Raw genomic sequence first — 17726 nt, 5'->3', positions numbered from 1 at the left:
AAAAAAAAAAAAAATATTATATATATATATATATATATATATATATATATATATATATATATATATATATATATATATATATATATATATTGCATTGAATAGTATTGTTCGTTCTTTCATCCATCTTTGTTTTCCTTAAGTTAATTCTGTCACATCTTACGTTCTTATGGCAGAGAACAGATCAATGCACTATTAAGTGGTGGTGGTGGTGTAACGAGTTTGGAGAATGGACTTTATGGGACACCGTACAAGCTGTGTTGTGTAAATTCAAGATGGCGGTCTCCATGCGAAGGAACATGAGACCTCTTTTAGGTTTCATTCATAAGGAAACTTTTAATACAAGGTCGTTTTGCAACGAAAAAGTATCCGGAGTGAAGGTATGAATTTATTTTAGGGCAATAATGTATGTATCGGAACACATGAAATACACTGACACAGTGAATTTGTGCCTAGTATAACTACGGTATCCTCCAGAAAACAGTCAAGACTTCTTTTCCTGAGTGTTAGATGCACACTGTGAAAATTGTTTTGTGGTCCTTTATGAACATGGTGTTAAATAGTTGAATTAATCAGTTTTCTCAGCCCAAAAACAGCAACGCTCACGTTATACTGTACAAGGTTTACACTGTAATATTAGGCATGTCCATTTAGTCTGATGTAAAAACATGTTTAAAAAAAAATCTTTGTAAAAATCTAAACCAAGAAGTGATTCTTCAAAGGATGCAGAATGTCTGTGCAGATCTACAGGTGGTATCATAGCACATGAGATGGTGTGAACAGTACTTTGATAAAAGACATTAGATAAGAAAACATTCTTCTGTAAAATTCACACTGCTTATAGAAATAGTTATTAATCATGTTAATCGGCGTTCTCTCTCCTTCCCTGCCTCTCTTTGTATATATACATTATAACATTATGAGTAGTGAGTAAATAACACTGATTATCTCTTAATCATGGCACCTGTTAGTGGGTGGGATACATTAGATAGAAAATGAACATATTGTCCTCAAAGAGGAGAGTTAAAAGCAGGAAAATGAGCAAGTCTAAGGATTTGAGCAAATTTGACGGAGCCAAATTGTGATGGCTAGATGACTGGGTCTGAGCATCTCCAAAACTGCAGCTCTTTGGGCTGTTCCTGGCCTGCTGATCGATCGATCGATCTATCGATCTATCGATCTATCTATCTATCTATCTATCTATCTATCTATCTATCTATCTATCTATCTATCTATCAAAAGTGGTTCAAGGAATGAACAGTGGTAAAGCGGAGACCCTATGGGTGGTCAAGGCTCATAGATGCACGTGGGGAGCAAAGGTTGGACCGTGTAGGTCTGATCCAACAGATGAGCTACTGTAGCTCAAATTGCTGAAGAAGTTGGCAGAAAACGGGGGAACACCACAATATTAGGCAGGTGGTCATAATGCCTGATCAGTGGCCATAAATGCCTGGTTGGTGTGTATATATACTGTGTGTGTGTGTCGTGTATACATTATGTGTGTGTATATGTATATATATATACACACAAACGCATACGCAATATATTATTACATTTTATTTTTGTTCCAACAAAGTCTTCTGTTAATTGGTTAGACTGATCTAAAAAAAAAACTAGAGATAATTCACAGGCTGTTGTCCCCTTGTGTAGTAGTTCAGATTAATATTATATTAAAATAAAATGTATATACTATTCAATTCTAATTCAATGCCATTTAGGCTGCATCAAAAATTATTTCAATTATACTCAAGCACTTTCATTAAGCACTTGCTAATGTATATCAGCAGGCAGTATTTCTACAATATTATGCAGCAAATGATTCTTGTTGCTGTACAAATACTTTAGTTAACTTTATTTTCCCCTCAGTATATCTATAGTATATGACTGCAATATTTGTGATGGCAGAATAACTACGTACACACAATACATATTTATACCCATATTTTGCATGTAATTAGAAATTCTGTGTCTGCATTACGTTAGTGGCCACCACAAACAGTTTATTACATACACCTACGATATACTGCACTATATCATTCAGTATCTGACTGTAGCCAATCTCATTTTTTTTAAAACACAGTCCAAGCAAAGGGGCCACTTTTGTTCAGGCATCATTTTATTAGAGGGTCAGTATTTTATTTTCTAATTGTGTACATTTTTACCTCGCTAGAAACTACCACTTTAATAAATATATAATATAATTAACAAATTAGTATATAATAAATAAACAAATAAAACTTGCACTTTTTTGTCTGCCAGTTTGTTCATACATATGTTTCATAGTTTATTTCTTTTCATTTTGATGATTTATTGCTTACAGCTAATGAAAACCCAAAATTCAGTATCTCAGAAAATTAGAATATTGTGAAAAAGTTCAATATTGGAAACTTGTGGTGTCACACTGTAATCAGCAAATTAAATCCAAACACCTGCAAAGCCCACCTGAGCCTTTAAATGGTGTCTCCGTCTGGCTCCGGCTACACAATCATGGGGGAAGACTGCTGAGTTGACAGTTGTCCAGAAGATGATTATTGACACCCTGCACATGGAGGGTAAAACACAAAAGGTTATTGCTAAAGAAGCTCGCTGTTCACAGAGTGCTGTATCCAAGCACATTAATGGAAAGTTAAATGTAGGGGAAAAAATGTGGTAAAAAAAGGTTAAACGAAGCCCATTCAAGAATTTGGGGGAGATACACAAAGAGTGGACTGCAGCTGGAGTCAGTGCTTCAAGAGCCACCACACACAGACGTATCCATGGGCTACAACTGACGCATTCCTTGTGTCAAGCCACTTCTGAACCAGAGACAACGTCAGAGGTGTCTTACCTGGGAAAAGGACAAAAAGGACTGGACTGTTGCTCAGTGGGCCAAAGCCGTCTTTTCAGATGAAAGAAGATTTTGCATTTTGTTTGGAAATCAAGGTCTCAGAGTCTGGAGGAAGAGAGAAGAGGCACAGAATCCAAGTTGCTTGAGGTCCAGTGTAAAGTTTGCACAGTCAGTGGTGGTTTGGGGAGTCATGTCATCTGCTGGTGTTGGTCCACTGTGTTTTATCAGGTCCAAGGTCAGCACAGCCGTCTACCAGGAAGTGTTAAAGGCACTTCATGCTTCCCTCTGCTGACCAGCTTTATGGAGATGCTGATTTAAATTTCCAACAGGACTTGGCACCTGCCCACACTGCCAAAAAAACTAATACCTGGTTTAGGGACCATGGTATTTATGTGCTTAATTGGCCACCAAACTCCCTTGACCTAAACCCCATGGAGAATCTGTGGGATATTGTAAAGAGGAAGGTATGAGACACCAGACCCAACAACGTAGAAGAGCTAAAGGCTGCTATCAGAGCACTCTGGGCTTCCATAACGTCAGCAGCATCACAGCCCGATCACCTCCATGCCACACCGCATTGCTGCAGTAATTCATGCAAAGAGAGACCTGACTGAGTATTGAGTTCTGTACATGTTCATACTTTTTCATGTTTATTAGCTGTACGGCATAATCATCCAAATGAAAAGAAATAAACACTTAAAATATATCAGTCTGTGTGTGATGAATCTATATAATATACGAGTTTCACTTTTTGTATTGAATTACTAAAATAAATCAACTTTTTAATGATATTCTAATATATTGAGATGCACCTGTAGTAGCTAACACCCTGATTGTATACTACTGTGCATATGTCATAGGCATCCTAAGAGTTTATGAGGTCAGTAACTTGTTAGGTAAAGAGGCCTGACACTCGGGGTTCAACTTTTTTCACACAGGTGTTGACTGGGGTTTAGGTCAGGACTGTGCATGACTTTCAAGTTCTTTAACTGCAGCCTTACCAAACCATGAACCATGCTTTGTTCACAGGGCACTGCTAGAACAGTACTGTACTAACATTTTACTTCATTTTTTAATTAGTAATTTTTTTTTGTATTAATAAATTGCATTATTTCAACATAAAACTCCATAAAAAAAAAACAATATAGATAGATATAGATAAGGTAGGAGCACTTTACCTTTATAGGATTACCTCATATAGTTGCTCTTAAGAATATTTGCCTCATGTTTCAGGCAGTTTTTAAAAGATGAATGTGTTTTGAATAGCGGAGTTCCATGTCAATATTAGTCAAGTGTTTGGGGAACTCTGTTAGGTTGCAAAGTGATAATCTGTGCCATATTTAAACAAAGAATTATTGTACTGAATACAAGAGAATATTGGCCAGAAAATGTGTTATCCTAAAAATTCTGTTTTTTGGCTTATTTCCACCTATTTAAATGGCTCACACATTCATGAACAGAGTACAGCTTGAGTGTATTAATGCACTGTTAACCCTAGTCACTTGTTTCAGTTACAGCTGAGATTAAGTACAACAATGGCCTAATTACAGAGCCTTAATTGTGCTCTGGAGTGTTTGAAGTGCACCTTTGCAGCTCAGTCCTGTCTCTGTACATGATTGACGAGCTGAGTTCCTTGATGGCTGCTGCGCGCTCGATGTGATGGAATGTGTGCTGACCGCCAGCCCGTCTGTGTTTTGTTAGGCAGCATGTCGCTAGGGATGCTGGAGAGGTGTGTGCCGTGACGGCAGGGGGTGAACACTACACAGATCTAGTGGCAAGTAATAGTAAGCTCTCAAAGCCATCACATCACCCCTTCATTAACAGCAACAACATCAGAAACGAGGTGTTTTCGTTTGTTTTAACGTCTTTCAAATGTGTGGCGACTAAACACAAGCGTGGACATTCACAATGCCCCGAGGTGTTGCGTTCGTCAAAACATTGAGGATATTCTTGGCAGGGAAAGTTTTTGAAAAGACATTTTAGCCATGGTAAACTAATATTGAGGTGAACTATATGCTCCATGTTCAAAATGTCTGGATCTGGAAACCTAACCTAATAAAATCTTAGTTGATGGTATGTAAACATTTGTGGGGGAGGAGGGAACCTCTGCAATGGGTTTTGATTTAATCTTACATAACCTTACAAAATTTATCCACTTTTTAATGATTTCATTTCTTTTTTTAAAGGCAATAACAAGTTGTCAATCTCTCCCAGTATCAAAGATTTGCTTACAGAAAATTGTACTTTGTTGAACTAGCTGTAATCTATAATTTGAAAGGGGGGGGATTAATACTCCATTAGCTTGGTCTAAAGTCATTTTTATTTAATTTTTTGTGCTAAGTGAATATTTGAAATTGTTCTGTTTGGCCTTATGCATGTTGTATTGTGTGGCATTGTTTCTCTGCGGGCTGAGATCTCTGACTGTGTGATAAAACACAGAATTCCCTATGCAGCTCTTAATCGCCTGTGGTCTTAATGGCTGATATCAGTCATGTCAGCTTTGTGCCTTAACGCAGAGGAAACATCCTAATTCTCCCATAAGATCCCAATGTACTCACTCTCACGTCAGTTAAAACCATTAACTCTCAGCAGCATGCAGGAGAATGAACAAGGGGAAGAGAACCGTACACCATGCAAGCCTGATTAAATGAGTTCTATCATTTATATAATCATTTGTTTTTACATGTCACTTAAGCACTTTAACTCGCATTGTTTTGTTATTTTTAGGTTCATCACAATGAAGAATGAACATGCGCTTAAAAAGGCATCCCTTAGATTTTGTAGACTTTACTTTTTTTTCCCCCAGATAATTCAATCATTGTGTTTTGGCTCTAAACTCCACTGGAGTCTTAGTAGTATCTTGCATCATCCTCCATGTAGACTTGCACTTTCAGGAAATTTTAATTAAGTTGTACCACGAGACTATCTGGTATCACACTTTTGGGTTGTGCTCAAGTCAACATTCACTGCTTGTACTGGAGGAAATTAGACAGTGTGAGCAATGAGGAAAGACGCTGAGGGGGAGAATAGGATGTTGGCCAGAGCTACGCCTGAGCATTACCATAATTCTATATTGATAAATTTATGAGGTGTGTGTAGGTTGTTTCTGCTTAGCTGCATGTTTTATGTGATTAATGTGTTATTAGTTGGGTAACACTCCAGTCCATTATGTGTAAAGGCAAAAATATTTTATGGTGATGGTCAAAACCTGTATTTTTGTGTTCTTGTGCTACTACTGTATGTGTCTTTAGTGTCATTTGCTCAGGAGTGATTTTTAATGCTCATGTTTTATTACAATGCAATTTTTGTGTCTTAATAAAAAGCCTTCACAATAATAATAATCATCTATTTAGTGACTATTGTAAGGTTATTAGCAGTGTGTGGATGGTATAGTAATAAAAGTCAGTGGTGCTAAACGGCTCTGACTGCTTTAGGCCTCTGGCCCCATGGGCTTTCGAGCAGCGGTGCGTAGTGGTGCAGCTGTCCTGGCCTGGTTATTTTTGGAGTGCGGCACAGCCTTTTCTCCTGCAAGCGCTGTTTTTGAAGGGACTTCAGCGCCATTAATCAGATTGGGGACCCCACGGTGCAAGAGGGCCCCTGGCCCTGGCTCTCCACACTGCACGTTTCTGTTCTTTTCCCTGCACTCTCTGCACAGTGTGAAGTGCGGAGGAACCTCATCAATCTCACCTGTCCGAAATGTCAACCGCAGATTTAATCAAACGTTCCCCCACCCCCACACCCCACCTCATGAACACTGCCCTTCTTCCCCTAAAATACCTCGACTCTCTCTCTCTCTGTCTGTCTCTCTCTTTCGGCAGCTTGTTCATCCACTGCTTTCTCTGGATCCCCCCTCCACCTCCCAAATGCCTTCCATTCTGCTCGCTCTGTTTTTATTTTAGGTCATTCGCACTTTGCTTCAAGCTGAGTGTGTTTCAATGCAGAGAAAACACATGGTGCCCCACTGTATCAGACCTTTTAAAGCAGCATTAGGACCACTAAACTTTCTCTCATGTTCAGTATTTCACTTGAACAGGAGTCTGATAGTAGATCCAGCAGGGCCGGGTGAGAGGGTGTGGGAGCAAGACTGCAGGAGCGGCCTAGTTTTTCAGCCTGATGCCTGTTTTAACTTGTTAAATGGCAGATCAATTGTAGACTCTGTGTAATTAGTGCTAAATGGAATTCCTACAGAGGTGGACACTTGGAGAATTAGCAAGTAGGAAATGGATCTGACAGGATGCTGAAAATGCTGAAACTCCACTTTAATTGTCCAATCCTGATACATACAAGACGCATCAAATATTTTGATATTTCTTTAATTTTAAATAGGGAATAAAGCATAACAAAATGTGCTCTTTCTTTCTGTCTTTCTGTCTTTATGTCTTTCTTTCACCCTTTGAAGTTAATAATATAAAAAAAATCCCTGAGCTTTTTATGGAACTAAGAAACCGCAGCGAAACCCTCCATTTTAAAGATTTTTCTACTGTCTGAATCCTTACAGGGACAAAGTTACAAAATTGGCAGTTAAAATGTAAACTTAATGTCTCTTTACAGAAAATGTCAACATACCAACAAGTACACAGTTTATGTCCCCTTATGTTGAGCATCCATGTTACGAGCCTCTGTTTTAATGATTACAGCAGAAACATAACACATAACAGAATGAGCGCATGAATGTAAAACCCTGTCCTTTGCCATGCCACCAGAACTTGTCAGCTGCCGTTGGAAAAATAGATTAAAAATAATACTGATAATAAATAAAACACAAATAATAAATAAATCATTTTTATTATGAATAATAAAACTTTTGAACAACCAGAATAGACAATTCTGTTGTGCAATGTTTTAATTCTTAAAACAGTCATATTCTTTTCTTTAAAAATAAAATCTCCTGCGTTTGAGGACCTGGAATCAATTTATGTTCTAATATGAAAACCTTTCAAATGATTCAGTCTGTCAGTGAACTAACACAAGCAAAGGAAACAGAATCATGTTTTGCCTTCGAAAGTACAATAAATTATAGTGTCTGATGTTTTTTTCCTAACTAGCAAATCCAGTCTGTAGCCTTCTGAGGAGCTGTTTTTGGAGCTTATGCTGTTTGCATAGTGGTGGATCTGACGCTGGTTTTCCGTCCCCTTCGCTAATGTTTCCAGCGTCTTCAGTGTGTGGAAATGAGCCATGCATTACAGATGTATCTAATACACTACAGTGTCCTCTGGACTTCTCTTTTATTAGAAATGCAGGATAGATTGATTGATTGTAAGAAACTTGCTCTGACCATTGTAAAATCTCTCGGCAGTAGACAAGTGTACATACAGGGTATCTACATATACACATTTTCGCAATAATAAATTGCACAAGTTCAAAAACCTTTCAGATTATTTGGTGTCAAATACTTATACATACAGTTCGGCTAATGTATGCACCATATGCTAGATGCTGGTGGAGCAAATTTTCATCACCTGTTTCGGTACAGTACCGTCATGCTTGTCTGTGTAAAATACGAGGAGAGAGCACACAAAATTGTAACTATAAACCTGCCACGTGTCATCAGGAACTAACCGAGGGAAAGGAAGTGTCTGGTTCAGACTGAGCAGGACGATATAAAGGTAATGGAAAATTAGTCTTTTTTTTTTTTTTTTTTAAACCTAGTGTTTAATTGTCTCTTAATATAATAATAGGGCTTATTATAAAGGATACGTGAGCAAATAGTTGTACTCCTCCAGACAGGTAAGTTGACAAATCTATGGTGGTCCATATTTGAATTTCAATTTACTGTGCCTGAAAATGGACATGTTGTCCTTTAGGTGATTGGATTTATTTAAATGTTGTACATATTTCACAGCTTTTCCTTTGTCTTGTTTTTAAATAGTAGTTTAAAGTTCATTAGTTGACATGGTGTTTAAAATTGTTACTGAGGTCATGCGGAAGAGCAGCAGCGTAATGAGCTATGACACTCTTAGGTGACTGTACAGAAACAGTATGTACCCCACCTGCCCGATGAAGCCTTGGGACTCAGAGTACCATTAATGTTAATGAGCTTATAAAAAAGAAAAAAGTGTGAGAAAAAAAAAGAAGTGTGAGTTTCCATCTGCATCTGGTCCACTCTGTGTGAACACCTCTGAACATTTCGCCATCGGAGAAATAGCACCTGGCAAGTTCTCCCTGGTTTTTTAGACGGGTCAGTGATGTAAATAATGAAAGACACAGGCTTGTTAGTAATACGTTTTAAGCCCCTGCTGCTTGGCATTCAGCTTTGTAGGGACTATCGTTGAGGCATTTAAAGCTTTAAACTAATTGTTACCAATTTCTCGTATAGTAGTGCTAAGGTTTTAGTAACAGAATTAGACTTTTGCCCTCTTCATCAAGTTCAGACATGTCTAGGTGTTGGTAGATTTGAGGTCTGATAGTATGATTATTCCTCCCGGTAGTTTAGCCTCGTTTCAGCTTATGCATGATTGTCTCAAATGACACATTACCATGTCTGAGAGGGTAATAGCTGCCTAAAGGGGAAAGGGAAACATGCGTTTGGTTTGTCAGAGTGAGGTGAGAACATACATTAGCCAGACTCAGGCTGTGTGCCCTAAAATCACTCCTGACACCTCTGAGAGGCCCTCTGCATCCAGGCCACTGCGCAATCACATAGCATTAATACGCTGTTCTTTTCTTCAGGCTGGCTGCTTAATAACTCTCCATTAGTTGTCATATGCGGGGAGCTGGGGCATTAGCCTTGAGCCGAATCTGGATCATACGATAATATCAGAGTTGAACAAGCCAAACCTTAAAGCTATGCTCATACAGTTACATCCAGTCCCACACTATCCAAAATATAATATGGAATGGGGAACTTTACCTAGTTAAAGTTTATGTTATCATATAAAGAATGGACTTTAATTTTGATTGTTTTTTTATGGAATTTAATGCATCATATTTGAATTGGTTTGGTATTTTGGTACGTTACCTTGACTAAGCTTTGAGGTATGTGATATACATGGCACCCAAGGCATCTCATGGCATTCCAACTTACCACATATACAGTACAGACCAAAAGTTTGGACAGACCTTCTCATTCAAAGAGTTTTCTTTATTTTCATGACTATGAAAATTGTAGAGTCACACTGAAGGCATCAAGGGCTCTTTGACCAAGAAGGAGAGTGATGGGGTGCTGCGCCAGATGACCTGGCCTCCACAGTCACCGGACCTGAACCCAATCGAGATGGTTTAGGGGTGAGCTGGACCGCAGAGTGAAGGCAAAAGGGCCAACAAGTGCCAAGCATCTCTCGGGGAACTGCTTCAAGACTGTTGGAAGATTATTTCAGGTGACTACCTCTTGAAGCTCATCAAGAGAATGCCAAGAGTGTGCAAAGCAGTAATCAAAGCAAAAGGTGGCTACTTTGAAGAACCCAGAATATGACATTTTTCAATTGTTTCACACTTTTTTGTTATGTATATAATTCCATATATAATTCCACATGTGTTAATTCATAGTTTTGATGCTTTCAGTGTGAATCTACAATTTTCATAGTCATGAAAATAAAGAAAACTCTTTGAATTAGAAGGTGTGTCCAAACTTTTGGTCTGTACTGTACTACAATATTTATTTAATTTATCACTTACCAAAATATGGGCAGCAGGGTCATTGATTCAATCCTGAGCTAGGTGTATTGAATGTGTTGTTTTTCATGTACTTTATATGGGTTTCCTCTGAGTCCTTCTGAATTGCCCCAGGTTTGAATAAGTGTATCTGTGTATGTGTATAGTGCATGCAATAAACTGGTGTCCTATCCAGGTGGATTCGTTCAAATTATGACTGTTGTTCTTTAAATTGACTGAGGATCCACCTGACCAGGATAAAGCAATTACAAAAAATGTATGAATTTACCAAAAATTTATTATTTAATGCCAGAAATTAAAATGTTTTGTAACACCCAATCCTTCACTGCTTGCCTGAACGTATTTCTCTGTCAGTCTTGTACGTTTACCATGCACATTTCTCTGTGCCCTCTTCACCTCAGCTCACTGTGCTTAAGGATGGGCAAAGTGCCATGGCAACATGGGATCAAGCTGCCTAGCCTGGCACTCCCTCAGTACTCAGTGCCAGACCTAATGCAGCCTGGCTGAGTCAGAACGATATTTACTAAGGAATAGGCTTGTTAGTAAGCTTCCTCTCTTGAAGGAGCCCCGTGTCATGTCTGTGTTTTTGAAATCAGTTAAAAGTTTCCTATTTGGCGATACAATTTGTAATCTGCAGAGCTTTTTTTTTTTTTTTTTTTTTTTTGTAGATTTACTGTGTTGCGTTGTCACAGTGAATGTTAGCCCTTAGACTTGCAGCTCTTAAAACACTCAGTGGCTGTAGACCGTGTTTTCATTGGCCATGAACTGCTTTTGCTCTGCTGCTCCTTCAGCAGTTGGACACAGTCTGTGTGTGAGACGTGCTTTAGATGGATCGTTTTGATAACAGCCCTAAACTATTGAGCAGAATTGTCTGTATTTCCTAAGCTAATCATCCAGGCTTGGTGCAGGTGTCTTCTCATTTACTTCCTCTTATTTGCTTATATTCTCATGCATTGTCCATTCTCCCACTTGTATATTTTATCAAGTTTTAATTTCTCTGTCATGTGTATGTGTAGGCTCGGAATATTCTCACTTGTGTTGTATCTGATTTTGATATCTCTTAAGCACAGTGTTTTATTGGCTCATACCTATCCTTACACACTTCTCTCTCTATCTCTCTGTAGCGCCTCCATGATGGGCGAGTGTTCTCAGGAATCCAGCCTACAGGGATTCCTCACCTGGGAAACTACCTTGGTGCGCTGGAGAGCTGGGTGACCATGCAGAATGACTACAGCTCAGTGTTGTACAGCATTGTTGATCTGCACTCCATCACCCAGCCTCAGAACCCAGAATTACTACAGAGCAACATCATGGACATGGCAGCCAGCCTGCTAGCCTGTGGCATTGACCCTACACGCTCCATCCTTTTCCAGCAATCTGTGGTCAGTCACACACAGCAACTTTTTGTGATAGCATAATAACAGTGAATAAATTTTTTTTCAAAACAAGATTTCAATATTTTCTTCTTAACGAAACTTAGCAGTATTGATGTCAGAACACGAGGAAATCAAACCATCTCAACTTCACATTAAACTGTTCTTGGTTAGTTTGTATGACTTCTTTATACTTAATCTGACAAGAAAATGATAAATGGCTTGTTGTTCTATAAGGAATGGCCAAGGATTCATTTATCATAGTCACCAATCAAGGATCAGTCGAGAATCCTTGCCACCAATAAATGTTTATTTAATTGAGGCTTGTTTCCATGCTTATTTTATAAAACTGATGCCTATCTTAAGTGTGGGCTCAACAAATCTCTCTAGTCAGTGAAAATATTCAAAACCATTTCCATCGGTCACTTCAAAGTAAGCCACATGAAGCGAGCAGAGATGATAATAATAGACTTGCAGTGTGCAGCAACTCAGCGTCTAACCTTCTTTTCAAGGATGAGCTCGAGCGGATCGTGCATTCAGATACCTGACACGTGTATGTGTGTGCTTACAGAAGTTAAAAGACACAGAGTTGATGAGTAGGGTTGTGTTCTGTCTGCATGGTGTTCTTTCACACACACACACACACACACACTCTCTCTCACACTTCTGTTTTTATTCCAGTTTAACTTCATGCCACATATCTTGGCAGGGCTAAAGACCTCCCATTGAACACACTAGCACAGGACTGTTCCACATGTAAAAATAAAAGTGCTGTCCAAAGAAAACACTTGACTTCATTGAAAAAAATGGTGACAATCTGAAATCAGTCAGATCTAAAGTGTGTGCGCGCGTGTGTTGAGGTTACACCCCTTTTTACGGGAATAATATCCACACACCAGAGAGTAAGATTTATGTGAATATTTCTGTCAGTTTGGACTTACTGAAACTGGCCCATAAATCTTAGTGTATATAAAATCCAACCTCTCATCTCAATTGAATGCTGATATGGATGAAGAATAATCAGTATTTATGTTTTTTTTAATTATTATTTATTTTTTTACTCTGCAGCCCTACTAACACTTTACGAAGTTATGTAACCCTGTTGCCGAGTTGCAGGCTACTGAGTGTTTTGCAGAGAGTAATCATTTTGCCGTCTGCTGTTTTGTGTTTGTAAATGGAACCTTATAATTTTCTGCAGTTCATTCTCCTCTTACACCTTCTCACATTTATTAGCTTGGCTAAACCCAAATACTTCACAATGTGGTGTAAAATTGTGCTTAATGTTAATTCCTGCCACGGTTTACATCAGGGTCTTTACAAAGCCTTTTGTAATCGAGGGAGATGGCAGCCACGTCGCCAGCACCCATAAACTTTAATTCTCTGAAACAGAAGAGTTTAGTGCCTCTTTTCTTTTCAGTTTTTGGCAGGATGTACACTGCCAAAAGCCCTGCATGAAAGTTCCCTCACATGGTTTTAGCATGAAGCAGATTTCTTTAAGTGTCTGTACTCTTTAAGCCCCAGAGGATGTGCCAGTTAAATGGCATTAGTGTTATTAGGCTAGATAAGGAATACAAAGAGGCTGCTTACTGGGAAAAAGTTGCCTGTGTGCCATGTCTATGTGCTGTCTGGGTTCCTGCCTGTTTCTCTGCGTGTGCCCATCTGTTTGTCTGTGTCTGTATTTCTCTGTGTCAATGTGTCTGTATGCTGAATGACTACTGTTCTCCTCACTTCATACAGAGGAGTTATCCTAATGTTTATTCCACTATGTGGATATACACAATAGGTTTTGAAGTGAGCAGTATAGACCGAAAAGCATATTGTTTATTATCTGTGGTGCGTTTGTGTAGGATTTTACCGGAATGCATTCTGTCCTGTGCAGGTTTCAGAACATGCTGAGCTCTCCTGGATTCTGGGCTGCCTGACCAGCATGCCTCGCCTACGCCACCTACCTCAGTGGAAGGTAACAATTCTGCATACTTGGGGGAAAAATAAAATCTGGTAGCAGGTCTAAAATTTGGGTTGCCTTTGTGTTCTTATAAGAACCTGCAGTACTGCATTTCTGCACCTGGCAGGGATTGAGTAGTGTCTGATGCTTCTGAAGCACTGCTCAGTTTTATAATGTGTGTGTGTGTGTGTGTGTGTAAGAAAGCTCAGGCAGCAGCCTCTCATCGCTGCAGGGAAAAGGCCTTGCTGTTTACTCAACAGCTGAGTGCATGTTAAACGTGGCGGAAAACGGCCTTTGAATGCAGCCTGCACGTGTTAACGTGTGAAAGAGAGAAATATCGTTGTACAGATGAACAAATACACAGTTTCTAGCAGGAGTTTCATTGTACTGTGGTTGCCTTACCATTTCTTTCATCTGTGTATTTATATCCACATGGATTGCTCTTAATAATCTCTTTCTCTCTCTTTTTCTTGTGCTGTTCCTCTCTCCTTTTAGATGAAGAGTAAACAGAAGAATGAAGGAAGTGTGGGTTTGTATACCTACCCAGTGTTGCAGGCTGCAGACATATTGCTCTATAAGTAAGACCTGCTGTATTTGCTGCACACTGTATAAATAGTGCTGGTGACTGCATACTATTTAGATGTTTAATGTTTTTCCAGATCCACATATGTACCAGTAGGGGAGGATCAGATCCAACATTTAGAATTAGCCCAAGACCTAGCCCGTATTTTCAACAACAAATATGGAGAGCTTTTTCCTGAACCTTGTGCGCTCCTTAGTAAGTAACTGTTTTTTTTTTTTTACTTCAAATCTGTTCACTTTATACTCACAAATGTTTTTTCTTTTAGGTCTGAAATGAACTTTAAAGGCAGAACATTAGACATTTAAAACGAATCACTCACCGAGATTGTGAACGTGAATATTTGCAGTCAGCTCTAATAAAATGTGTGCTTGGTTGCTTAGTAGTTCTCTCTGTGACTCGAGCAGTGTGTGTTGCCTGCACGCATGCACAGTCAATCAGCCGAACCGGGGGAAACATATCCTTTTACTGTGTCAGTCAGATGGCTACGTTAAAATAGCAGCAGGAGAAGCTCGTCTCGGAGCCTCTTTTACGTTCCTCAATTATCTGCATCATACGAACACAATATGAAACCAATCATACACGTCATGGCACTTTGATTAAAGGACTTTCCTCTTCCTCTTCTTTCAGCATGACAGAGGGATAATAGATTGCCAATTTCTCCGCCTAATTTTGATGGGGGTAATGATGGGAACTTGGTCTGGAACAGTGCTCTTAATTTTTTTTTTTGTTTATTTATTACTTGACAAAAATCTCTGCTTTCATTTTGTGTCTCAAACCGGACCAACATGTCAGTGCCAATACCAAAGCAAAAAAAAAACAACAACAAAAAAAAAACATGCTATTAATTACACACTATATCAAATTATTAGCTGTCAGGATTCATCAGTTTCCTGGCACCACTAGGGTGAGAAAACAGGGTAGTTTAAAATTAGTAAAAACATTTTTATTCAACCTTATGTGTCCAATATTATATTTGTAAATTAACAATTATATGTCCTGTGTTTACTTTAAAAGTAAACAGTTGTTCGTTTATTATATTGGTACATTTTGTTGATTTGATCATTTGCTCTTTCCCTGTCAGGTTCTACACGGAAAGTGAAGTCGTTAAGAGATCCCTCCTTCAAGATGTCTAAGTCAGATCCACAAAAATTAGCCACCATATTCCTCACCGACACCCCTGACGACATAGTATTTAAAATCCGCCGAGCTGTGACTGATTTCACATCTGAGGTCACCTTTGACCCAGTAGGCCGGCCAGGCGTGGCGAATCTGGTGTCCATCCATGCAGCTGTCTCAGGCCAAACTGTAGAAGATGTGGTCACGTTAGCCAAAGGCCTGGACACTTGCCAGTACAAGGCTGTGGTGGCAGACGCTGTGGTGCAGAGACTAGAGCCTATCAGGCAGGAGATCCAAAGACTCAAGGCAGACAGGAGTCACCTGGAGAGTGTGTTGGCCACGGGAGCTGAAAAAGCCCGCAGTCTGGCTGCCCCAATGATGCAGGAGGTCAGGAAACGTGTGGGCTTCTCCTAATTGTCAAATGGCACAATTTGTTACAGATGGATGTACAGCAGTGTGAATAAGATATTAATAGGTGATACATTTCTGTAATGTTTAGTTAGTGTTGTCAGTATTATAAATTGTCCATTTATTTGTCTGCGTTGTCTAGTTTTCTAGTTTTATTTTAGTTCATGCTTGACTTTTCTGTACATGTTTACAAAGAAGATACAAACCTTTATTGCTTATATATGATGTCTTAAATTACACAAAAAGGTTTTTTAGTAGTTAATATATAAAGGGCTCTATTTAAGAACAGGTGACATCAAATAGACTTTACACGTACTTGTGAAATGACATTACCTTAAATATGGTTAGGATAGGGATTATTATATTATCTGATCGATGGGCACATCTGCAGACATTTTCTTTACAGTAGATCAAATAAATTGAAAACTGGGCAGCGGTTGTCTTTTTTTTTTCTCTCTTTCTGCTTAACAGTTTCATGGCCAGGGAACGAAGTTCAAAAGTGTGAAGCAAAAATAGAAGCTATATCAGTGTGCGGTAGATGTTTTTTGACACACACACACACACTATTTAAATTGAACTCTGCACCAGATTAATTTAACAATAAACTGGAGTGTAAATCAGGAATAAGGCCATCGGTTGGTTTCCCCTCTTGTGGTGAGAGAAGTCGCAGGAATCTTGCACTTTAAATCAGCACTGGTGCCTATTTGTGCAGAAAGAGCGGAGCAGCAGCCTGTATTTGACCAACGTTTAAGTAAATGTTTTTCTTAAGCGTTGCCATATTTCTCCTTAATATTATAAAACTGGTCAATTAAAAAACAGCTATAAAATGTATGTGTATGCACGCAGCGGTGCAGGTGTGGTGCGGAAATCTTACTTGGAGATGAAATACCCTGTGCTCTGCCCACAATGTCCAGTGTAGTGAATCAAATGGGGTTTTTCTTTACGCCAGAGCAGACTGGACTGCAGCTTTACATCCCTTTATTACAGGTAATGAAGTGCTGTACAGAAATGTGCTGTTCGCTGAAAATAGCTTCTTTCACATACAATAAATATGCAATAAAATATTTCTCTTAAAATGATTGTGTTAGGAGGTTAATCTAAAAAATGTATGACAGGTGCTCTGAGAAGCAGCAAGAACATATCGAGATGTCTTGAATGGTCCAGGCTTTAGGCCTATTCATTCATAGTGTGCATATTTCTTGCACCTTTTGCTGGGTTTATTTTTTTACATGAAAAGATTTTGGTACTTGTTTCCTGATGGAGTAGTGGATTAATTTCGAGTTTTATTTATAACAGACTAACGCGAAATCCCGCTTTTAGTTCATGTTTATCGGAGTCGTTGTGAGATTTGTCTGAGCTTCAGCTGTGTGTGTGTGTGTGTGTGTGTGTGTGTGGGGAGTGTGAGGCTTCTCTTGAAAACACACAAACGCACGTTTGGTTCTCTGACTGGCTGGCACGACAGGGGGCAGTGTGAAAGCTGCTCTCAGCAATGCAACACGAAAACATCGCACTTTCTTTACATCGCATCTTTTCTTTATATTTCTTAAAAGTTTTTTCCATGTTTATAGGTTTTAGTAGTTTTGGGGAGGCGGGTTGCGCATGCTTTTCTGACACGTTTCTTACTGTACAGCCTTGAGGTTGTTTTGTAAATAAAAATTATTAATTTTGGCCAAACGAAGTGTCCGAGGACATCATGCACATTAAGTTCTTCTCAAAGCGCTTCAGAAGCCTCCAATTTTCAACCGGAACGAAAAATCAATTTTAGCAGTGCAAGGAATATTATATTTATAATCTATCGAAAAATATCGAAACAATAGATTATCCACTGAAAATGCACGTTTAATTGAATAATAATAATAAAAATGA

General features: G+C 38.9%; 1 protein-coding gene across 1 annotated transcript; it reads left to right on the top strand.

Moving 5' to 3' along the window:
* Positions 1-221: 221 nt before the first annotated feature.
* Positions 222-16290, top strand: wars2 (tryptophanyl tRNA synthetase 2, mitochondrial). Its single transcript, XM_083535929.1, has 6 exons — positions 222-377; positions 11560-11817; positions 13688-13768; positions 14249-14331; positions 14413-14531; positions 15418-16290. Exons 1-6 carry the CDS (start codon positions 273-275, stop codon positions 15864-15866), a joined length of 1095 nt encoding a protein of 364 aa, XP_083392055.1. The 5' UTR covers positions 222-272; the 3' UTR covers positions 15867-16290.
* The last annotated feature ends 1436 nt before the right edge of the window (positions 16291-17726 follow it).

This window comes from Silurus aristotelis (assembly GCF_946808225.1).
Source record: "Silurus aristotelis genome assembly, chromosome: 3".
In the NCBI taxonomy this organism is placed as follows: Eukaryota; Metazoa; Chordata; class Actinopteri; order Siluriformes; family Siluridae; genus Silurus; species Silurus aristotelis.
This window is presented reverse-complemented; position numbering and strand designations above follow the sequence as displayed.